The sequence below is a fragment of the Pistacia vera genome, unplaced genomic scaffold (assembly GCF_008641045.1).
Source record: "Pistacia vera cultivar Batoury unplaced genomic scaffold, PisVer_v2 Contig106, whole genome shotgun sequence".
NCBI lineage: Eukaryota > Viridiplantae > Streptophyta > Magnoliopsida > Sapindales > Anacardiaceae > Pistacia > Pistacia vera.
In genome coordinates, this window is record NW_022195093.1 from 1,595,895 (window position 1) to 1,620,732 (window position 24,838).

At 40.3% G+C, this 24,838-nt stretch overlaps 1 protein-coding gene and 1 long non-coding RNA gene across 2 annotated transcripts; both read right to left on the minus strand.

Annotated features, from left to right (window-relative positions):
- Positions 1-2,109: 2,109 nt before the first annotated feature.
- LOC116130262 lies at positions 2,110-3,028 on the minus strand. Its single transcript, XR_004128024.1, has 2 exons — positions 2,935-3,028; positions 2,110-2,575 (listed from the first exon to the last, which is right to left on the minus strand). It is a non-coding gene; the product is annotated as an uncharacterized LOC116130262 (long non-coding RNA).
- A 16,752-nt stretch (positions 3,029-19,780) lies between these two features.
- Positions 19,781-23,813, minus strand: LOC116130285 (fasciclin-like arabinogalactan protein 15). Its single transcript, XM_031416040.1, has 3 exons — positions 22,347-23,813; positions 20,951-21,076; positions 19,781-20,266 (listed from the first exon to the last, which is right to left on the minus strand). The coding sequence occupies exons 1-2, from the start codon at positions 23,641-23,643 to the stop codon at positions 21,003-21,005; spliced, it is 1,371 nt and encodes a 456-aa protein (XP_031271900.1). The 5' UTR covers positions 23,644-23,813; the 3' UTR covers positions 19,781-20,266; positions 20,951-21,002.
- Positions 23,814-24,838: the final 1,025 nt, after the last annotated feature.

The window sequence follows — 24,838 nt, forward strand, 5'->3', positions numbered from 1 at the left end:
TGGGTTGAGAAGTTTGGTCTTTTGTTTGTATGATTTGTAATGTGTATCATTTCTTTAATTTGTGTTGATCCTAATCCTGTTAATTTATTTCATCTAGAATAGCAGGCAAAGGAAGAAGATTTATATATCCTGTCCTGTTGTGTTCATCTTTTTTCTCATGATTCAAGTTCAAATATTAAAAGATTATAACATGTTAAACTAGTAAATTTATATATTCTATCCCGTTGTGGAGCAAATTTTGCATTTGGAACTAAATTTAGCTTTATTTGATGTGCATTAGAATTATATGAATTCAAATTCAATTACAATAAATATAAGTATATAACTTTAATTCAAGTAAAAAAAAAAAAAAGGGCCAAAGTGGAGTGTGCGAATTGGGCCAAAAAGGCAGCCCATAACTTATGGGCCATAAGTGGAGTGTGCGAATTGGGCCGAAAAGGCGGCCCATCATCAATCTTATTAACCAATTAACTGAACCGAATTTTCGGTTCGGTTCATAACAGGTTTTTAACCGAAATCGAACCGGTTTCGGTTCAATTTATTTTTAAAACCAAAAACCGGTTCTGTTAAAGCAACCGGTTTGGTTAACCGGATTTTTCCACTCCTACAAGGACCAACCAGGGTATTTGGTTTTCTAGCAAAAACAGATCATGGCTTAAATATTCCATTAAACAAGCGATGCTGAATATGGGATCATTTAGGTCTTTAGATACCATTTTGGAATTCTTACGGAATAACTCAATAATGAAGCAACCATCAAACACCAAAATTTCTACAAATTTATCGGAATCGAATTCAATTGACTCTGCATAGCAAATACGGGCCTCTTCCTCAACTGACTTGATGGCTTCAATGAGCTACTTATAGAGTTCTTCTGGGCATGTTGATCGACAAAGGAGGCCTTGCAGATATTCTTATTTGATTTTTTGTGTGAATTCAAGTTCTTTTTCATGGTGGAATGGCCCAAAAGAAAATGCCTTGAGTTTGTATGCAACTTCATTATCCTTGTATAGAGTTGTTGGGGTTCTAAAGATAGAACAACTAGGGGACATTGAAAAATTATGACACATTATATTTTCGAAGGAACCCTGCAGCGATTTGATGTTAATGGTTGTGTAAGCCTCATTTCTGCTCTCAGCCATAACTCTACTACGCTTTGCCTCTTTATAACAAACAATAATACAATAGAACCTCTACATAGTCATAATGTTGGGACCAACTAAATTTATTACTATAAGGAGGTTATAACTTAGTAGAGGTGTAGTTACAAGAATTATTCTTTTAGTTCAAAATTTATTGTTTTGATTTCTTATTTTATAATTCATGTTTTATTAGTATTAGGATTTCACTTCATTATTTTAGTAGCATTAGGATAATACGGAAATAGATATCAAAGAGTCATTGCAAAATTGAGTGATCAGATTTGACAACTTCACTACACTAATCAAATGGATATTAATGTCTTCCTCAATCATCTAAATGAGCAGCAAGTCATGTATGCGTTAACTAGAGAATAAATCATTACTAGAGTTAAACAAGAAGAAGATGAAGTAATGCTGATGATGATAGTACAAAAATACCAAAAGTTTTGTGTCAAGAAGCTCTAAACATACTTGAGAAGTTATAAATATTTTGACTTCAACAAGAAGGTGTCAATGTGAGTAACTTTTTACGTACCTACAAGATAAAAGATCTGGTAGTAATTCTAAAGCATAAATCATTGTCTCAAACAATTTTGGATAATTATTTTATTTCATCTTAAACCTTTACTGTAACATAGTATATATTTTTTGCTGTATACATATAATTATTACTATGTAGAGGCAAATTCCTTAAGATGGGACCTTGAAAAATTATAATGTAAAATTTATTATTATTTATAACTAGCCCAAGTTCGGACCAAAATTTTTTATGACTGAATAGAAATTATTCCTATATAGAGTATTACTGTAAAGAGGTTCTACTATATATGAGAATGGTAAATTTGTCACAGAAAAGAAAATCTTAAACCTTTAATTCCATGTTTTAATTAATTCTGAAAGCTACATATATCTGAATTGCTTAAGGTAATTTATGAATTGAGGAAGACTCAATTATGGTGAAGAAGCATTAATCAAGAAAGCATAAATTTGGTCTTCTATTAAAATATAAAAAAGAATTTATATTGAGCAAGCCTAGACATGTTTCAATAAAATAAAAGTATAAAACCACTTTGTCACGACCGAGGGCTATCATCTATCTCGCCACTTTGGCTCAAGGGCTTTCCTCGCACGCCGGACACGTCCAAGGTATTGTCCACTATGGGTCCTTCTGGCCACGCCTCCTTCGGACCCTCATGGCTTTGCTTCGCTTCATGGTATTTTTTTCTACCCTGCGAACGCCTCCCCCATGACTTGAACCTTGGACTTATACCTTGGCCAAGTAACATGAGGACCATTTGGCTACGACGCGTGGGAAAAGCTCTTGCGTTCGAAGGTGGCAAGATAGAGGATAGCCCCCTGTCGTGGCACACTTAAAGTCCTAGATTTTTATTTCTAATTCCAATCTCTTTCAACTCCTGCATGCCTAGAGTAACCTGCAACACAAGTTTTTATGAACAGTCGTCAGAAATTCTTATCCATGAACAAGAAAATTACATGCATATACGAAAATATGTTGGAACAAATTAACTTAATAAAAAAGAAATAAAACAATAAAAATCATATAGGTCCAAGAAAAAGCCCTCAGCCTTGTATTCAAGTTTCAAGAACTAGGTACATGTGTAAACTGTACATCTTAATTGCAACTTATATACAAGACTTTTGAAATAAAGAAATCATTTGCTTAAAAGCTGCAAAACCATATGAGTATTTATCCTTTGCTTAAAATTGCAAAACCATATGAGTATTTATCCATTGCTGAAAAATTGTAAAACCATATGAGTATTTATTAGACCTGGCAAACTGGACTCATACCCGCACGGGTGGATACGATAATAATTACCCGTATTCGGCCAGCTCGTGAAAATAACGGGTGGGTCAAGTGATACCCGCAGGTATCCGTACAAAATTAAAAAAAAAAAAAAATTCAACAGAGGTGAAGTGAAGATTGAAGAAGAAGAAATCAACAACTTATTTAAATCTAAAACAACAAATCAATAAAGAAAACTCACAAATCAACATTCATACCAATACAAATAAACCACAAATCAACATTCATACCAACAAAAATAAACCACATATCAACAAGAGAAGCATGGACAAGCCCTAAAGTGGTTGTCGTTCATCGGCAGCCTTCCATGGCGCCAACACATGCTTACGCTCACCGGTGGCGACAATGGAGATTATAGATCTATAATATATTTAGTTTATAAAAAACAAAGGGAAAATGGAAAATGAAACACAAAGAACCTAGGAAAAAAAATGGGAGAGGAAAAAACTTAAATCTCTTTTCAGTAGGCGAGAGGGAGAAGAAGAAGACAAAGAAGAATTGGAAGGGTGAAAACTGAAGAAGAAAAAATATGAAAGAGTGCAGAGGGAGAAAAAGATGAAGAAGAAGAAGATGAACTGAAGAAGAAAAAAATGAAAAAGTGGGGACTGAGGAGGGAGAAAAAGACAAGAAGAATTGGAGAGAGAGAGAAGAAGAAGACGAAGATGACAGAGAAATATCTGGAGATGAAAAATAATAAAGAAATAAACGGCAGAAAAAGTTTAAAAATAAAAAAATTGGAGAGGAAAAATTTTAAAGAGTAAATGACTTTTTCCCACCCAAGGTTTGGCCTAATTACACTTTCCCACTCGAAAAGTTTTAAAATGACCCTTTCCTAACCATCTTTATGTACCATTAGTAAATTATGTTAAATACAGTACATATTTGTTGTAAAGACGAAAATGCCATCCCTATTTGATTTAATAGTTTTTTTTATTATTACATATAGAATCAATTACCTTTATACCCAATTTTTAATATGAAATTATCGATAGACCCCCAACTATTAAATTTCTTAATAAACATGATAAAAACAACTCTAATTTACAAAAACCTTCAATTGAAGCAAATTCAATGTCGGCCAAACAATTGGAAGTTTCTCTTCAAAACCTTCTTCTCAACCTCTCTTTTGCTCTTCCCCTTGACCCTGACCCATCGGATCTCCCCTCTCAACTTTTCTCAATCCTCTCAAAGAACCCTAAAATCTAGCAAAAAAAACCCCTTAATGAAGAAGCTCATTCCTTTTATTATTTTGCTTCTCATGTTTCTTCCCTCTATAATTTGAACTTGAATCCCTAGATTGCGCTTGATTTTTCTTACTGGATTTCGCAAAAACCTGGGCTCAAACATAACGTAGAATCGTTTTCTTCTTTGGTGAATTATTTAATTGGGAGTCTTTTATGTTTTGCCTGACGATTTCGACTAGATTTCGACGAAACCTTGGGGAAAAGTTAGAATCTTTTCTCTTTCTTTCTCGGTTCTACTCAAACCCCATTTCCTAAAGCATTCTCTTTTTCTTCATTTCTTGGAAAACAAACAAGGGCTGCTTATGTTTTATATCTCATCTCCCAATCACCTTCCCACCTGATTGGGCCTAAATCTCACCTCACTGGCTGCGATTCCTAGTTGCGAAGAGAAAGCTCAATCGCCCATAGAAAACTGTTGCAGCCATCAAAACCACCACACAATCAACCTACAACTACTAGAAATCTTAAACAATCGCAACCCAATTTTGATCATCAATCAATCATCAAAATAGCAATAATCCACACAAAAAATTGCGAAATCTCCAAGGCAGCTCACAGTTGCGTAAAGGAGATAATGGGTTTTGCTTTGTTCATTTTCTTTTTGTGTAGAGACTGAGAAAAAGACATGGAAGATGATGGAGGTGAGGTGCTAGGGTTAAGGAGAAACTAGAGAAGAAAACTCTAGGCTTTATAAAATTGATAAGAAAAAAATCCCTACACTAACCCAGATTTCAAATTATAAATTTTGACTTTTAATGCATAATGTGAATTGATCACCGTGCCCTTACTTTTTACAGACTTTTGACCATTTTGCCCTTCTTAAGAAAGAAATTTACTAACGGATTTGGTATATGGGTGCGAAAGTGTCATTTTGAAACTTTATGGATGGGAAAGTGTCATTAAGCCAAACCTTGGGTGGAAAAAAGTCGTTTACTCGATTTCAAAAGTAAACTAAGCGGGTGACCCCACGGGTCGACCCGTACATGCATGGGCGGGTGTGAGTGATACCTTATCCAGTTTTCCTATCCATTCAAAAAAATTATCCGTCGATCCGTGCCCATTTAACTAGAATTAGATATTGTAAGTATTTTTGTTAAATTATGAATTCAGTGTGGTAACATTGATTTTTTATGTCATGACGTCTCTTTGTTTATGCACAATTGTTTCATGTCCTGATGTCACCATACTCATTGTCTGTGTGATGACACGAGCCCAGCCAGATATTTATGTACACACGTTGCATCTCCATTAGTTGCTACTTATCTAAAATATGTGCAAGTGGTCCATGTACATTTGTCATTAGCCTATATGGTGTATTGAAAAATTCTTTTTTGCTTTATTGTAATCCATAGAAAGGTTGGTAAAAACTTTCCCAAAATGACTAAACACAAAAGCAACATGTTGGCTGGTTGTCCCTTGCATTGGTGCACAAGTTTCTTTATATTATCTTCTCTAATGCTTTTCATTTCAAGCAAATATACCTTTGGTATTTCTCTGCATATTCCTTGAGGTTTCCTTTATTCGGGTTTCATATACTTAGGCAGGCTTACAAATACCTTTGTTGATCCTTGTTTTGTTCATGGCTGGGACTTTGTTCCTTGTTGATGCTTGACAGAGTTTCAAGCGTTTGAAGTTGAAGTACATCTTCGGTGTTGATCCTTGAGAGGAGCTCAAGATTGACCGAGTGGTCTCGGGTGTGACGTTGCTTGTGATGCCTAGAGATTCAACCAAATAGTGAAGATTGAAGTGTTGTCATAAATGGAGAGTGTTTTGCAACTTGTGCTTATCTTTAGCTTTGTATTTGAACACAAAAAGTTTATCATAGTGGATTAGCTTCTTCTAAACTTAGTCCCATGGATGTAGGCAAGTTGTCGAACCATGTAAAAATGTATTGTGTTCTTTATATTTTGCCATGGATGATTTGTTTATGTTCATGATCATTAAGCCAACACATAAAGCACAAATGAACAAGTTAACCCATATCTTAAAACTTTCAGATATTATAAATTATAAAAAAAAAAAAGCATCTTCAGTACTCAGCCAGTTATCTATAGCATCACTCATACAAAGTATCTTCATGTCTGTTTCCGTGTCAATGAGTTTGTCCAAGAATATTGCATAAGAAGTGAATATAGGGGAGTAGCTGGGAAGACATTGCTCGAAGCTGATGAGGTTTCGGAAAATGATTTATGTTGTCTCGTGAAGTAGAAGAGGAGGAATCTCAAGAACACCATTACTAAATGTTATATCCAAGATGCTATCGGCCCATGCTATCTTAATCTTCATTCCTGCCATTGGGATGGTTGTGGCACTGGGGATAGGTTCCCCATCTATGACTTTCTTTATCGAGCTTCTCTAGCCGCATTGGTGAAAGCAACGAATGCCTCAACAGGTCAAGGATATGCCTAATCTCGATTCCACGTTCATGGCATTGGTCTGCTCTTACAATAGGTTGCTGCGATGAGAATACATTGACAAGAAATCAATGCAAGATGAATTACAGACTCGTCTTCAGAAATCTTAGTCAAGCTTAACAAACGCTAAAGCACCAGCCAAGGAATTTGGTTTTCTAGCAAGACCAGGTCATGGCTCAGATATTCCTGTGAAGAAGCCATGTTGAATATTGGATCATGTGGGTCTCTAGGTACCTTTTCAGTTTTCAGCATCCTTACGAAACAACTCAATAATGAAGCAGCCATCAAAAATCATAATTTCTACAAATTTATTGGTATCAAATTCAATGAATTCTACGTAGCAATTTCGGGCCTCTACTTCAACGTCTGACCTGAGGGCTTGGATGAGTTGCTTATATAGTTCCTCCGGATGGTCTGATCGACGAAGGAGACCTTGAAAATATTCCCATTTGATTTTAATTTTTTGTGCGAATTGGAGTTGAATTTCTTGGTGGAATGGCCCAGAACAGAATCCCCTGGGTTTATAGCTTCGTCTTGCCTGAATAGAGTTTTTGGAATTCTAAAGTGGAACACTTTGGTGACATTGAAAAATTACGACCCATTACATTTTTAAAGGAACCCTGCAAAGCTTTGATGTTAATGGATGTGTAAACCCCCACTCTATTCTCTGCCATACTCTGCTACTGTTTAAGTTTCTGTTTACTGAGAAAGGAGGGGAAAAAAATTCTGAGAATACTAAACTTACAGGATGAATCCTGGTATCTGTACAAAAGTAATATACAACCACACTTACAGGGCTCTATCAATTTATAGATTTTGATTTATTAATCCAACCACTGACTCCTGTCAACCTGCAACAAAAGTTTTAATGAACAATCATCAGAAATTAAGTACATGACAAAGATTTATTGCAACAAATTAAATCAAATACATACTAATTACTACTAATAAAAATTTCAAACTGGCTTGGGTTTGTAACTCCTTTTGGCTGTACTATTTAAGCTTTCAAGAACAAGCCCTAGGCTGTATACAAATTTAAAGAAGTGGGTATATTTGTACATTGTGCAACATCTTCGTTGCAACTTTTGTAAGAGATTTAAATATAGAAAAAAACATTAAAATTTGCAAAATCATGAGCATTTATCCTCTCCTTCTGCTTATGGCACTAAAAAGATAATTATATAAATTATGCTCTTAGTGGTTGAAGGACTCTTGGGTGTATTTGATTTCGGACACCCACAATCACAAATAAAAAAAAAATAAAAAAAGAAAAATTATGTTCTTTTTGAGAGTGTAGATACATTAACCGAGAAACTCCATGACTGTTTAGCCTTCTTAAATATTGTTGATGCGTGATTTTGACACCAACCAAATGCACATGTGAAATGCTGAGCTAGCCCAGAAGACACACGTGGATGAAAGAGTGAGAGTAAAAACAATGGAGAACAGCATTTAAAGTGGTTTGGATGCTAAGGAAACAAGTCCTACGTCCACTGATTTTGTATTAATGATAGTGGTCAGGTCGCGTTCAGCGGACTAACTTACAAATGATTATACAAGAGAGAGAATGCTATTTTTTCTTTAGAGAGATTAGCTAATCCCTTAAATGAGAGAGGAGCTCTCAATTTATAGTGGGATAGATTAAGGTTATGATTACTAAATCTGTGAGTTGGTGGGATTATCCGTGCAAATCATTCTTTATGTCCCATTGCCCACCTTCTAGAGCGATTTACCCGATTTGGTGCAATAATTAGACACTTGGAATCACTCTAGCTCCTGGCTGGTCTAACGCGTACCCACTGCCTTAACAGGACCATGCCGCCCCTGTCATTGTGTGACGAGGCTGCCTTTGACTGGCTGCGGATATACCTAAGCTCTGACTTTTTATGCTGACTGGGTCTTACGTTAGCCCTACTTTTTCAGGCATAACAAAAGTCCCCTAGTTTTTAAGGTGCGAGGATCGGACCTTGGAAACTATAATTCATGTCGTGATAAGATGCCTTCGAAGAAATTCTGGTGATTCCGACCTGTTTGAAAAAAGGTCGAGATTGCGTTTTTGTACGAGCAACCTAATACGGTCTTTGCTTAAGGATGAACGACCTGATTTTAGACCATACCAGTGATTTGATTTCGGTTTTTCGAAGTTCACGACCTAATTATACTTGGGATTCCACCTTAGACAAGGGATTGCATTGTTTCGGAACTTAATACTCGTCGAGGGTCACTTCGCTTTGCGACCAATGAGGTATAATCAAGGAATCACGTTGCTTCGTGACTGGTCAGATGAATAGTGTTCTACGTAACGATCTCTCTAGGCATCATTTTCGTAATGGATGTATTTAATGAAGTGCCTTCTGCTCTGACAAACGTGTCTTGTGCACAATTAATGCTAGCCATGCGCATTAAATGCATGACATACTGAAACGATATACTCTATCAGAGTATTAAATGCATATTGGGGCACATTTAATGCGACAGGAGAATCATGCCGTTTTTGGGTTTTTCAACAGAGAAGGATGATGATTTGGTTTTCTTGGAGCGTGACGGTCACCCTTCCCCATGGATCTGCGACACGTGGTCGCGATCAACGGTGAGGTACATTTTTTAGCCCAAACGTCATTTGATTTTAGGAAAACCAAGCGCCAGTTCTTTTGCTATAAAACCCAGGTTCGTTTCAGGCAATGTCACCACACTCATCTTTTCAGAGAGAACAAGAGACTTTTGCAAACTTGGATTCTTTGCCTTCCAAACCAGCATGTTCCTGATATTCAAAGCAGAAGGATCCATCTTCATATTCCGAGAGGTAAGAATCGTTTTCTGTTTTTATTTCTTACTCCCGGTAGTTGATAAATGATTGGTTTTCCGATAGTTGATCGGAGACGAAATGTTATTGCTAGGTTCGAGCCATGAATGGCGGCTCGAAATATTCTGTTATGGTTTTTTCTGGGATTTAGGAGGGAAGTGTTTGCTTTCCTCCACGTCATCATACGAAATGGTGTACGAGGGCTAAAAAGATTCCTTGCTTGTCGCTTTTGCAGACTGTAGTACTATCACTGTGGGGATACACAGTTACCCTAGCAACGCAAGGGCCTACGAGACGAAGTTTTTCTTTTTTCGTTACGACGGCCTCTGCCGCTTCCAGGACCCGAGTAGGTTCTTTTCCCTTAACAAGCTCATTGACTTTGTTTTTCTTACTAACGAACTGTTTATTTTTCTGGCAGTTAACAAAATGACCAGTTTGGAGTTGCTTGCGGATTCGGACAGAATCGTAGCCTTCGGTTTCTTACCCGAAGTGAGTCGCGATGCAAAGCTATTCGTGACAACCGCGAATCTGCGGAGGTATGGCTTCTTCAACGTAGACGCGACCTTAGAGCCTCCATCGAGTAAGTTGCGCTAACTGGGTCTTTCTTGATTGTGCAATGAACCATTTTTACTAACGGCGCTCATATGTAGAAACCATGCCTCTGAAGGTGCCAGGGTCTCCACGACGAAGGTAGTTTACTTTCCCTCGAGCGAGGACCGCTAGGACGACCGAAGCTACTCCTAGTGGTCCCCTGACCGAATGGGCAACATTGGGGGCTTTGGAGCGTCTTACTGAGGCTTCCCAACCTTCGGCGGGAGCCCCGATCCAACCTACGGGCGTTTCCCAGCCTTCTGCTGCTCGCCCGAAGTAAAAGACAATGGCTCAGCGACCTAAGAATAGGCGACAAATTCAGGTCGAAGAGTTAGAGTTCGAACTGGAAGATCTGGGCGTTCAGCCCCGGAGGTCACAGCCAGGCATTCCCACTACTTCGGGAGCATCTCGAGCAGGGCAAAGCAAGGTCGCAGGCGCTGGAAAGAGGTCGGGTAAGGAGCCAGTGGGCGACACCCCTGCCAGGGGTACCGGCAAGGATACTCCAGTGTTGGACTCGATGGGACAACTGTCAGATCATTTGCAGCCGACGGTCTTTGCCCTGCTGGAGTGTGAACTCGCAGAAGTATTTGAATAGTTCGTGGGTTCCGACCATGTGGACCTGATGTCCATATCAATTCAGCATATAAGCAAGGTAAAATGAACTGTCCTCGGCGAGGACTATCTTTTTGTTCTTAGTAGGAGACTGACATTCTTCTTGTTCGCAGGCTCTGCTTTCCATGCAACTATCCCTGCAAAAGGTCCGACTAGGAGACGCCGCTGGAGAGGTTGCGCTGAAGGAAGAGAATGCGCAACTCAAGCGAGATTTGGAAGCCATCGAAGCAGAAAAGGAGTTATCCACTAAATTGGCGAATCAGTACCTGAGCGAAAGGAACGCGGCTCTTCGCATGGTGGATTTTCAAAGGACCGAGCTCGAGAAGCACGGGGAGGAGATAAAGGAACTCAAGAGGACTATAGCCAGGCTCTCCAGGGAGGCCGGTGAGAAAGACCAAGAGCTCAATGACCTCTCAGCAGGCCTTACGAGCAAAGCAAGAGAGGGAGGTCTCAGAGAAGTAAAGGTAGGCTCTCGAGGCCGAACTCCAAGCAAGTCAGGGAAAAGTTACTTCACTGATCGAAGAGATGCAGAACCAAGCAGCAGAGATTGAGGCAAAGGCTACTGAATGGGCGATTGAGTCCATCTATGCCTTGTGGCTGAAGAATTCGCATATTGATATGTTCGACCTCTCGGAGGATAGGCAGGAAATTCTCATTTCAATGGCACGACTCAAGGATAAGGAAGCAGCGGAGGCCGCCTGAGGATTTGATCAAGGAGATGCTTCAGGATATGCCCCGGAGAAGCCCACATACGACCAGGAAGATGGCGACCGGCCTTGAGATGACGAGGTCGGGCCTCAGAGTTAGGGATCAGGGTCGATTGTAATTTTTTTTTGGGATCCTGTTTGTTGTACTTATTACTGAAATGCATCTCTTAATCTCTTGAGCACTTACAATTTCTGTACTCCATGTTATATATGAGATCGCATTTTAACCGTTTATAACATTAGAACAAGCCTATGCGATCATAATTATAATACATCTATACGAGCAGAATTACATGCGAAGATTATTACAGGATAATACACTTGTTATTTGCATTTACAAAGATTGAGAAAAATAAAATCTTTACAAGGAAAAACTGAGTTCGGAATTACTAATAATATGGTCGGAGATGCTCAGCATTCTAAGCTCGGGGTACTTTGGAACCATTCAACCTTTTGAGATGATAAGTCCCCGGTCTTATCACTTTGGCGATGCGGTATGGATCTTCCCAGTTCGGTCCTAAAACTCCCGCACTTGGTTCTCTAGTACCGAGAAGAACTTCCTTCAAAACAAGGTCGCCGACCTGGAAGTCTCTTCTCCTGACCTTAAAGTCAAAGAACCTCTTCGCCCGCTGCTGATAGGTTGCTATTCTTAGCTGAGCCTTGCTGCGATGTTCTTCAATTAGATCCAGACTTGTGCGCATAAGCGCTTCATTGTCGGCTTCGCTGTATAGGTCCTTCAAAGTGAACCGGTTCCTACCTCCACAAGGATCATTGCTTCGCAACCATATGCTAGCAAAAAAGGGGTTTCTGAGGTAGAGGTTCTCGGAGTTGTTCTATATGCTCATAGAACTTTGGGGAGGTCGTCAGCCCAATTTCCCTTGGCTGCGCTAAGTTTTTTGCATTCAAAGTGTGCTTGATGGTTTTGTTGACAACTTCAATTTGGCCATTTGCTTGCAGCCTTGCGACTGAGGCAAATTTTTTATGAATACCCAGCTCATCACAAAACTGCTTGAATTCTTCGTTGTCGAATTGTTTACCATTGTCCGAGATAAGAATATAAGGAATCCCATAACGGTACACAATGTTCTTGAAGATGAAATCCTTGAGCTTTCTGGTCGTGATTGCGGCTAATGGTTCTGCTTCGACCCACTTGGTGAAGTAATCCACCGCGACCATAGCATACTTTACTCCCCCTTTACCAACCGGCATGGGATCGATGAGATCGATTCCCCACATGGAGAATGACAAGGGGCTAGTCATGGTTATCAGCTGGTGGGAAGGAGCTCACGGTATGTTCGCGAACCGCTGACACTTATCACATTTTTTGACAAAGTTGTAGGTGTCTTCTTGGATTAGGGGCCAGTAGTACCCTTGGCGAACAACTCTGTTGGCCAGAGATCATGCGGCGGTATGATTACCGCAGATTCCTTCATGTATCTCTCTCATGATGTAATCTACCTCTTCGCTAGTTACACATCGAAGGAGAGGGCTGCTAAACCCTCGCCTGTACAGCTGGTCTCCGATGAGGGTGTAACGAGCAAATCTTGTTTGTAAAGTCCTTGCCTTAACCTTGTCGTCAGCCAAGGTCCCATCCCTGAGATACTGAATGATGGGGGCCATCCAGGAATCCGATTCAGTTACGTTCATGGCCTATTCGATTGGGCTGATATTAGAGGTCTCGATGAATGGAACAGGAATGCTATCCGGTGTATCTAAGTCCAATAAAGAGGTTATCCTTGCCAAGGCATCTACCATAGAGTTGCTATCTCTAGGAATCTGTGTGATCGTGAAGTGCTTGAACGGCTCGAGTGCAGCCTTAGCTTTCTTCAGATAGCTGATCATATTTTCTTCCTTGGCTTAGTACTCTCCCAAAATCTGGTTAACGACCAGCATGGAATCGCTATGGATACTGAACGCGGTTACACCCATTTCTTTGGCTAACCACAGTCCAGCGAGTAGAGCTTCATACTTGGCATCATTATTGGTAGCCTTAAAACCGAACCAGAGAATGCCGTGAATGCGAGCCCCTTCGGGACTTAGAAGGAGAAGACTTGCCCCGGCCTTCTTTCTGTTCGATGATCCATCGATGTAGAGGCTCCAGGTCGACAGATTTTGAGCAATTTCCTGAATGCCTTTGCCCGGCTATTGCTCCGACTCACTCATCGAATGATATGAGAATTCTGACATGAAGTCGGCAACAGCTTGCCCTTTGATAGTTGCCTTCGGTCTGTACTTCAAATCAAACTGACTTAATTCCATGGCCCATTTAAGCAGTTTACCTGATGCCTCCGGTTTTTGGAGGACCTGCCTAAGCGGGTAATTGGTCATTACATGGATCGTATAGGCGTGGAAGTAAGGTCGTAACTTTCTGGAAGCGATCAGCAGGGCATAAGCTAATCGTTCCATTTCTGGATACCGCATCTCGGCATCTAACAAACGCTTGCTCGCGTAATACACTGGCCATTGGACCCCATCCTCTTACCAAATTAAGGTTGCACTGACCGTGAACTGAGAGACGGACATATACAGGAGGAGGATCTCTTACGGGAGAGGCTTGGACATAAGAGGTGGCTTCCCAAGGTGTTCTTTAATACTCTGGAATGTTTGTTCGCACTCGAGAGTCCACTCAAACTTTTTATTGGCCCTTAGAACATTGAAGAATGGTAAGCAACGATCTGTTGCCCTTGATATGAAGCGACTTAGTGCCGCTATTCGCCCATTGAGACTTATGACCTGCTTTTTATTGGTCGGGCTCTTCATATCGAGGAGAGCTTGGATTTTCTCGGGGTTGATCTCTATTCCTTATTGGTTAACCATGTATCCTAGGAATTTTCCAGAAGATACTCCGAATGAGCACTTGAGGGGGTTTAGCTTCATTCTGTATTGTCGGCGGATGTCGAACATCTCAGCAAGATGCGCTATGTGATTTGAAGCGACATGCGACTTGACTAGCATGTCATCTACATAGACCTCCATTGATTTTTCGATCTGTTCGGAGAACATTCGGTTAACCAACCGCTGGTAAGTTGCGCCAACATTCTTGAGGTCGAAGGGCATAACTCTATAGCAGTATAGCCCCCGATCTGTAATAAAGGATGTATGCTCTTTGTCTGACGCATACATCGAAATTTGATTGTATCCCGAGATGCGTCCATAAAACTCAGCAGCTCATGTTCGGAGGTGGCATTCACGAGCTGTTCGATTTTGGGTAGGGGAAAACTATCTTTTGGGCACGCCTTGTTGAGGTCGGTAAAGTCGACGCAGGTTTGCCATTTGCCGTTATGCTTCTTTACTAAAACCGGGTTGGCAACCCAAGTCGGATAGAGCGCTTCTCGAGTGGATCCATTTCGAAGAAAATTATCTATCTCAAGTTTCAAGGCAGCATATCATTTTGGATCCATCACTCTTCTCTTTTGGCAAACCGGCTTAGCTTCATTATCGATGTTCAACGTATGACAAATAATATCCAGGCTAATCCTGACCATATCTGTATGCGACCATGCGAACACATTGATATTTTCTCTGAGGAAGCTGGTCAGTTCAGTGGCGAGTTGGGGGTTGAGATTGCTCCCAATCCTTAGCACTCTGCTCGGCTCGCTCTGGTCGACCGATACCTCGGACAGATCCTCAACTGGCTCACTAGAAGGGCATTCCTGAACACGAGGGTCCATATTATCTACGACTGGACCAAGTTGTGGCTCGATCCGGCTGATCGCTATTGCCTGTCGGGGAATGCTGCGTGAGATGCCTTTCCCTTTGCACGCCATCTGCATTGCTTTCACATAACAGTTGCGAGATAAGCACTAAGATCCGCTGACTTCCCCTATCCTCGTCGAGGTGGGGAACTTCATCTTCAAATGGTATATCGAAGTGACAGCCTTGAAGTTTCTCAGCAAAGGTCATCCCAGGATACAATTAAAAGCGGATGGGCAATCCACTACCAAGAATTCAGTTACCTTGGTCAATTCGTCAAAGTCACCCAGCATGACTGGGAGCAAGATCGTTCCTTTAGGGATCAGGTGGTCCCTGGTAAAACCGTATAGGGGGATTGAGGCGAGCTTCAGGTTGGCCTCATCCAAGTTCATTCTTTCGAAAGCTGTCTGGAACAGGATGTTCATAGCACTTCTGTTATCCACCAAGATTCTGTGGACGTTATGGCACCCTATCAGAGGTGTGATCACAAGAATGTCATCGTGGGGATGATGCAATCGAACTGCATCCTTTTCGGAGAATGTAATTTCCTCCTCCCTGCGAACCTTTTGTGGTTGTCGCGTCGTGCTCATCACATTGATAGGATTGTGATGGGCTGCTCAAGCATATCTTTCCTGGGCACCTTTCGAGTTCTCCACGAGGTATGGTCCCCCAAAGATCAAATTGACGCTGCATATACCTTTGCGATCACGACGCTTCTTTCTTGGTTCCCCTTGGTTTTTCTCCTGTGCGGGGGTAGAGTCGTCAATATATTCCTTGAAATACCCCTGCTTGATGAGGTCTTCGATTGCCTGTTTGATAGCTCGGCACTCATCGGTGTGATGCCTATTATCCCGATGAAAGCGACATTATTTTTTACTGTTTCTGGCTGATGGTAGATTTTTCATAGGCTCAGGCACTCCGAGTAGGCTGGCCACTTTCAACTTGTCAAGAATAGCCAATACGAACGAATTTAGAGGCGTATACTGATTTCTGTCATGATCGCGACGAGGAACTGGAGCATAAGACTTCTTGGGCTCATAACGCGGTTTCTTTCCTTTTTGTTGATCGTCAGTAGCCCACCTGCGATCAATTCTCCTACTTTCCCCCCAACTAAATGCACTACCCACGGAATTTTCAATACGGAGGTACTTCTCCGCAAGGTTATAGAAGCGGGTGAGGGAAACATCATCCTCAGCCTATAACTCTTTCCACAGGTTGGTCTATGGGCGAACTCCTGCTATGATGAGAGTCCGAACAGACTCTTGGGAGTGTGAGCTACATTATTAAGTTTTCTGTAGAATCGGTCGATGTAAGACTAGAGGGATTTATCTTTCTCTTGCCTTATATTGCTGAGGTAGCTCAAATGCATTGAGAACTTTCGGTTTGCTTGGAAGTGCCTCAGGAACATCGCGCTCATTTGAGGCCACAAGTTGATCGATCCGGCTGGGAGCGACCTAAACCATCGTTTGGCATGAGAGGTTAGAGTTACTACCAAACAATGACATTTTGCCAAATCTGAAACCTGGTGAAACTCTATTAGGTAATTGAATTCATACAAGTGATCCTGCGGATTTCTAAATCTTGATGGGAGTAGGGCAGCTAACACTGCCGGAGAAAAGGGGGACACTGACGCGACATGTCCCTGCTCGTTTTACTGAGCTCTCAGCTAGTCTAGAGCTCGTTGCAGCTCCTCAATCTGAGGTAGCGGAGCTATCTGGTGATTGCTTTCCCCTATGCGAGTTCGACCCTCGCAGTTGCGGTTGAGGAAAGTCCAGAGGTCGGATTCCACTTCGCCTCGACCTGCAGTTTTGGCCGCTCTCGACACACGCTGGCTAAAGCCGGATGATGGCGATGAATGATGTGGGAAATTTTCACGACCTCCGCGGTGGTAAGAACCGCCCCGCGGAGTGTGGGAACCTCCCGCACGACTATGATCAAGATTGCTTCTCTGGCGGTGATGAGAATCGCCCCGCCCAGCACTTTTGTGGGGGTTTCCATGCAATGTGGCATGGGACGGCTCGGGCTGTGACTTTTCACCTAGTCTTAACGCCACGAGTATTCTACTCGGGATGTGGTCAGTGCTCGCCGACCCTTTGGAGCCCTTAGGCCAATTTTTTGCCACTTGCTTACCCTTTCTTCGGTGCGCTGCAGTGCTCGCGACATGGGTTATCGCCTTTTGCCGCGTTTTCGAGCGACCTGCAGGCATTTTTTGCGATTGCATCGCCTGATTTGATTCGGGTGGCACGCCCCAGTCCAAATGGTCCAACCTTCGGTTGACCGTCTAGAGAGTATTGTCGAACCTCTCTAAGTAGCTTCTGATGGTAGGGTCAAGTAGTGAACTTGATGAGATATCTCCTGTGACATTTTGCAGAACCGAAGGTACCACGGGAGAGGTGTCCTCCTGTACTTGAGGGATATCCTCAGCACTGTGGTTGGTTCGCTCAGGTTCAAGTCGGTGGGCCATTTGCTGTTGTAGAACCAGTAAGTTAGAGATTCTCCCGATGAAGGACGAATACTAAATCAGGCCCTCCTTCTAGTGTCAATCTGTTGATGAGTGATTTTGACACCAACCAAACGCATGTGTGAAATACTGAGTTGGCCCAGAAGACACACGTGGATGAAAGAGTGAGAGTAAAAACAATGGAGAACTACGTTTAAAGTGGTTCAGATGCTAAGGAAGCAAGTCTTCCGTCCACTGATTTTGTATTAATGATAGTGGTTAGGTCGCGTTCAGCGGACTGACTTACAAATGATTATACAAGAGAGAGAATGCTATTTTTTCTTTAGAGATATTAGCTAATCCCTTAAATGAGAGAGGAGCTCTCAATTTATAGTGGGATGGATTAAGGTTATAATTACTAAATCTGTGAGTTGATGGGATTATCCGTGCAAATCCTTCTTTATGTCTCATTGCCCACCTTTTAGAGCGATTTACGCAATTTGGTGCATTAATTAGACACGTGGCATCACTCCAGCTCCTGGCTGGTCTGACGCGCACCCACTACCCTGACAGGAGCATGCTGCCCCTGTCATTGTGTGATGTGGCTGCCTCTATCTGGCTGTGGACATACCTAAGATCTAACTTTTTATGCTGACTATGTCTTGCGTCAGCCCTACTTTTTTAGGCATAACAAGTATAGGTATTATACTTACTTTATGATATTAAGAAAATTAAACAAGAATTACACCAATGCCTCATAACAATTACTTCCAGTAAGGTATTCGTCTCCCCGAATCCATCATTGAAATTATTTCAATAACTTTAAATATTATGAGGGTTTGTCATTGCGAGAGAGAGAGAGAGAGAGAGAGAGAGAGAGAGAGCGCAAAAGTTTTTCTCCTCTCTTGCAATATATTTTTTATAATTATAAGTCCAAATTCAGATATATAAACGGAGAACCTAAAAAATTTAGATATATCAAATTATTAATTTATTAAAGAAGTATTAAAACAGTAACATAATATTAAGAGGGAGAACCAATTAAATTTTTTTTTTGGGTATCCAGGGGTGTCCGACTAGTTTGCGTGCACCTCAATTAATTCTCCAAGATTTAATGTTATCAAATAGTAACATAATATTAAAAGGGAGAACCAATTTTATTTATTTATTTATTTATTTTTGGTATCTGATGGTGTTCGGGCCAACTTGCGCGCATCTCAACTAGGCCCCCGACACCCTGAAGTAGCTACCTATTATTAGCCTTGTTTTAAAACTCGACCCGTTGGGAGACCCGGTAAGGTGATCGGGTCACGAGTTGACCGGTTCAACCGGTTGGGCCGATGACATCAGAAATAATTTTTTTTAAATTGTAATTAATCCCTTAAATTTTTGTATATTACAAAAATACCCTAAAATTTTTATTAGTCCCTAAAATTTTTATTTATTTCAAAAATACCCCCAAAAATTACTAATTAATCCCTAAATTTTTGACATACCTCCAAAACACCCCTAGAAAATTACAAATTAGTTTCCATAAATTTGAAATATTACAAAAACCCCCTAAAACCTGAACCAGACCAGAGAAGTTGTTGGGTCCCGGTTGGATTGGTCCGACTGACCAGTCCGGTCCGATTCGGATTTTAAAACAGTGATTATTAGTAGTCATGGAGATTCGAACTCAGGACCTCTTGAGTAATACATCTGAGAGTCATAAACAAACCGTCAAAATTATGGATGAAAAACAAGTCGAGTAGTTCGCGAGCTACTTGAGCTTGGCTTGTGAAAAGCTCGAGCTCGACTCGATTGACTTCGAGTCAAGCTTGAGCTTGAGTGGCTCGTTTAAGGAGTCGAGCTGAGTTCGATTAGGGTGAAGCTCGGCTCGATAGGCTAGCGAGCCTCATTGTGCTCGGAGGGTCAAATTGTGCTCAGAGGGTCAAATTGTAAGTTTTGTAATTTTTTTTTATTTTCAAGTTTTTTAAAATGACAAACAACCCCTTCTTACAATAAACTCGAAGCTCGAACTCGTTTGAGCTCGAGTATCCACCCATACTCGTGAGCTCGAGTCCAAGTATTCAAGCTCGGCTCGAACTCGAGCTTGACACTGTTCATCATGAACCAAGCTCGAGTATCCAAATACTCGGCTCGGCTTGGCTCGGCTCGTATACACCCCTAGTCAAGATACTAGAGGTAGTTGGATCCAATTTAATGTCATCAAACAGTAACAAAATATCTCGTGTAAAATAAATAGTAAAAGGAAAATAAAAGAAAAAGAGAAAAATAATTACAAATTTTATATTCAATTGGGCATGAACACAAAAGAATTATTTTTGTTTTTTATTTTATTACATATACTGCCACATACTTTTTTGTCTACTCTTTTATTCAGTGGGCTGCCCACTGGGTAGTAGTAACAGTAGACTCTTCTCTGTTCATCTACATTACATCACACAAAATTATTCCCCTTCTCACCAACCAACAATTGACACCTCACCATCATAATATTCATCTTCATATTACACACAAATTAATAATAAAAAATAAAAATACAAAAAACTTGTTCCTTTTTAGGTAACTTTAACTAATTTAGCCAACCTTTCCTTCCAATGCAAGGATTGGAATTGGAAATTTAACAGCACATCTTTACCAATTGCTTCTCTTTCAAATTTTCCCCTTTCCCCTTTCTTCAGTTTTTGACTGACTGCCAACCTTCCATGAGAAATTTTATACCCTATTGTAGAAGAAAAGCAAGTCACAATCTCATACCGAAGAACTTTTTACGTTGTTTTCACCACCTGCATTCAGTTCATTTTAAGCCTTGGTCAGTGAAAAAAAAGAAAACCATGAATCTTGCTCATACATTCAACAATCGTAGATGGATTTAATGATAATTCTAAGATTATATAAAAGCAAGTGTGTTAATATTAAACGATCTCACACAGAAGTAAATGAAATAAACTCATCGTAGATTTGTAACTTTAAACAATAAACTATTAGTATTGTTACAGAATCGTGATTTTAGGTGAATTTGGAAAAGAGGGTAGCTCTAAATTCTTGGTAAAAAGGGAAACTTTATGACTTCTAAACAAAGTTAAAAATATAAAAAATATGTTAAGGTTTCTTCTTCTACCTAACAGTATTGCTTCATTCAAGTAACCTAACCTGTTAAGGAGAGAGTTAATGGAGTTGTTATTTGATTAATATATGAAGCATGTGATTAAGAAATTAATGTTCTGTGGTTGACCTCTGAAAAACAGTATGCCTAAAATGTGAAATGGCCAGGACGTGTGAATATAAGAAGATCTTATGGTAGCAAAACAGTCAATTAACAACATTATTAAAAGGCTAAACGTCAGAGATATATATCAGTATATCACTAATCACATCAACTCTTAGCGGTTAATCAAGTTGTCACAACTTTATACAGTTACTCAATCCTGAAGCAACCTATGAATCATAAATGAGAATGGGAATTTTACCTTTTTCCAAGTTTGAAGTTTTCCTTTGGATGTGAAGAGTGATGGGTTGAGTTCACTGGCATGTGGTGAAACGGGAATCTTGTCCAATGGCACCAAGCATCTGGCATGCTACTTCAAGCAATTTTCCTGCCGAACATTAATACCAAATATAATATTAATCAATCAATCAATCCACAGTCCTTTTCATTGAATAATATCAAAACTAAATCAGCTTCAGAAAGCTACTGGTGAACTTCCATTGGTTTGATGAATGAAAGCCACTCTTTAACAACAGAAAATCACAATTCAACAGCCAAAATATATTAAATTTCCATGGTATTGACAGGAAATACCAACAATAATATAATGGTTTCCAATATGTGTTTATTTGAATATAAAATTTAGAATAAGAACAAAATTAATCATGGGGGAGTGGGGAATATAATTGATTAATGGATATCCAAGCTGTCTGATTTTGGTTAAGGAGTAGGAGCCCCAAAAAAAAAACCTTTTATTCCGTATCCTCTTATTTTTCTTCTTGTCCTGACCAATTTATGTGAGCTAATTTATTTCCCAACAACAAAAATAATTTGGCCCCTCACCGACACTTCCTTCAGCATTCAGCTAGCTGCCCATTTCATTCTGTACCCAGTTTTTGACTTGCCTTGGCCGACACTTTCCTATATTCAATTTTACAACTCACACCAACCCTTTTGTCAACTAAAAAAATTAAAAAAAGAAAGTTGGGGTTTTGAAGTACCATCCTAAGAGATTTCACAGCGGAAAACACCAAAGATTAATACCTAAGAATATAAAATCACTTAAAGAGACACATTTAAGTGGGTTGTGCATTGTAGGATTTATTAAAGTCTCCATTAGAGTTTGATTAGCCCCTAAGGATAGTTAAAAAAAATCAAATTAATGGGATTTTTTCTTTTTTGTCTTTTGGAAAAGTCTTGACCCCCACCAGGATTTTAGAGCATGAATTATATATGTATAATTGAATTAATTTCTATAAAAGATGATATCCAAAACTTTTAGCTCAAGGCAGAAACAGCTTTAGCTTTTGGATTTTTTAGATTATAATTGGAGAAGGAAAAGCATCCAAAGCCACTGCCCGATAATTGATTTCATTTTCATTTATTTCTTTTTTGCCTAACAAATTAATTGAATCCTCCTTTCACGGACACACACAAACCCTACACATATTTTCTTAAATTACCCTTTTGCCCTCTAACCCACCGACACTACTCTTCTCTTTCAAGTTTCACCCACTGTCCTACACTATCCCCCGCCATTTCTACATTTCCGATATATCGCCCCGGTATTTCCTTTTCTAACTATGAAATTAACCGAAAATTAACTAATTAATTGACTAATTAAAAACTGATAATTGAGAGAGATTGTTAGGAATTACCTCTTCTCGGTTTTACTGCGACTTTAATGCTTTTTTTACTTTCCGATTTCGTAGTCGTCGTCTCCTCCACCGGGAACAAAACCCCATCAACTCCCTGAACCGAAATTCGGCCATCGGTGTATATATCGGGGTCAAACAAGTAGGCCGATCCATCACCTTGACCGAATTTCACAGACCCATCAGCCTCCTGTGCCAAGACTTTGTGCGGCAAACGCAACGTATCGTATGATATTTTCCCAAATCTTCTTACCGCATTGTACATACTCTCCTCAGTCTGATATTCCGGAATTATGTGGTAATAAATAATCTGTTCCGGTGCACCCGGTTCGCTCAGCTGGTCCGTCGTGAGCTTAGCCATGGCCTCGTCATTGGGCGCCAAAACGGTTAAAACGTATCCCTCCGATACGAGCCGGCCCATTTCGGTCGCCAGCGATGTGAGATTTACTAAAATATCGGCCATTTCGTTGTATCCTCCGTAATGTAACAGTGTCTGAATGAAATCCTTCACTTGCTTCTCCCCGTTGAAATGGTGGTGGGGCCCGCCAGGACCTGGGGCTGGAGCCGGAGCTAGTGACGGACCGGGCGCCATCGCGTCATAAATGGGAAGGACGGGAGGCGAACCGGGTTTTACCGGTGGTGCCGGTTTTTTTAATCGGTGCGTTCTTGGGTCGATCTCGGGGGCTCCTTCCGGTTTAACAGCTGAGATTGAACGGAGACTCCGCCGGTTGTTGAAATCTTGCTGTACGGATCGAGGGATTAGCAGCCGTTCGATGCCGTGGATCACACCATCCGGGCGGTGTACGGCATTCGGGTGGATAACTTTAGCTTGGTTAATAAACTTGTCACCCGAATCTTGACCCGTTAACTCGACCGAGTCACTCGAAAGCGTGTGGTGCCGAGTTGGCTCAGTACCTTTCGTCTTCGTCTTCATCGTCGTGACTTCAATTCTTTTGGGAACAATGTGGTGGAGCAAAAGAGTCTGTAAAGACTTCAAATTCCCCGGTTCAAGCAAGAAACGCTTGAACTCGGGATCGAGATCGCGCTCAAGAGCTTCATTTTTGGGAGCGAAAATTGTGATATTATGTTTCCCAACAGCCTCTTCAAGAGTCTGTAACAGAAGCGCCTTCTCCACGAGCTCAACGAGCTCGGTGTAATGCGAGTCGAGAAGCGCGACGAGGACTGAATTAGAGTTGATTTGGGTAGAATGAGTCGAAGTTGTAGTGGTTTGCTGTTGCAATGTAGCAGAGAATTGAAGAAGAAGGAGAACAAGCGGGAAGAGAAAATTAAAGAACGCCATTGAAAGAAAGAATAAGAAGGAAGATTGGTATTTAACAAAACGGGAGGCGTTTTGGGTGGCTTAAAAGGCCAGTTAAGTCATGGATGTTGAGTGGTGAAGAGAGTTATAAAAGGCAGGGAGGAGTTGTTAGAGGGGGAGAAGGTGAGAGGAAGAGGAGTGAAGAACATGGTTTGGCTTTTGGTATCGGTGCGGTGAAAATAGCGTCGGTTGAGGGGTGAAATTGAAAGAAAATAAAAGTTAAGGTGAACCTTCAGTTTCCATCTATTGTAAGTCAAAACCGTTAACCAAAATAAAAATAACAAAAATACCCCCAAACAATAATATTATGATTTTATTTATATAAAAATGTTTTAATCGGACGGTTTTTAAGTTGTATATATTTTGTAGAGGACTCAGGTTCCATATATCTGATGGTTAAAAGTTATGAATTTTGACATTACTATTGGAGTATTTGTGTCATTTCAATTTTAACTAACAGCATTTACAATGTTTGGTTAGTTTCCGGGGGAGTTTCTAATATTTGAAACGACATGATATAGATATTCCACACTAAAACTGTAGGGGGGGAAATGTAATTAATTGGTAAAGGAACACGTGGGATTGGGACAACAATATTATTGTAGTATTTGCACTTTGCCGGCAATTGAAGCCTTGACAGGAAATGGAAAGTTGTGAGGGATGTCACGTTGGCCAAACATTATCAAATACGTATTAAATATTAGGTATCATGTAATTATTGTAGCCTACATAATATTTTGTTTGATCACTATGTTTTTTCTTCTATTATTTGATTATACTATATTTTACCTAATTAATATTCCAATTTTATATTATAAATTATTGTCACCTACATAAGTGAGCAGAAACAGAAGATGATTTTTAAAGAAGTTCGATTGGTGATTCTCAAGCTTACGTTCTCTGATATGTTTTATCTTTGGGTGTATCTATTATAGATTACAAAGTATGTTTACATGAATGAGAAAAATAGTGAGATAGCATACTTCGTAATATGTAATCAAAAGGGAAAGATACACCCAAAGAAATAACATATAAGAGGATGTAGATAGGGAATCCTCCCCCCGTTAAAAATTATCTTATGTTTCTACCCAATTACGACATGTTCATCTCTTATTTTCGATCTATTCTTTTCACATTGCTAGTTGATTGTAACCACGCATCCATTGATCCCACTAAG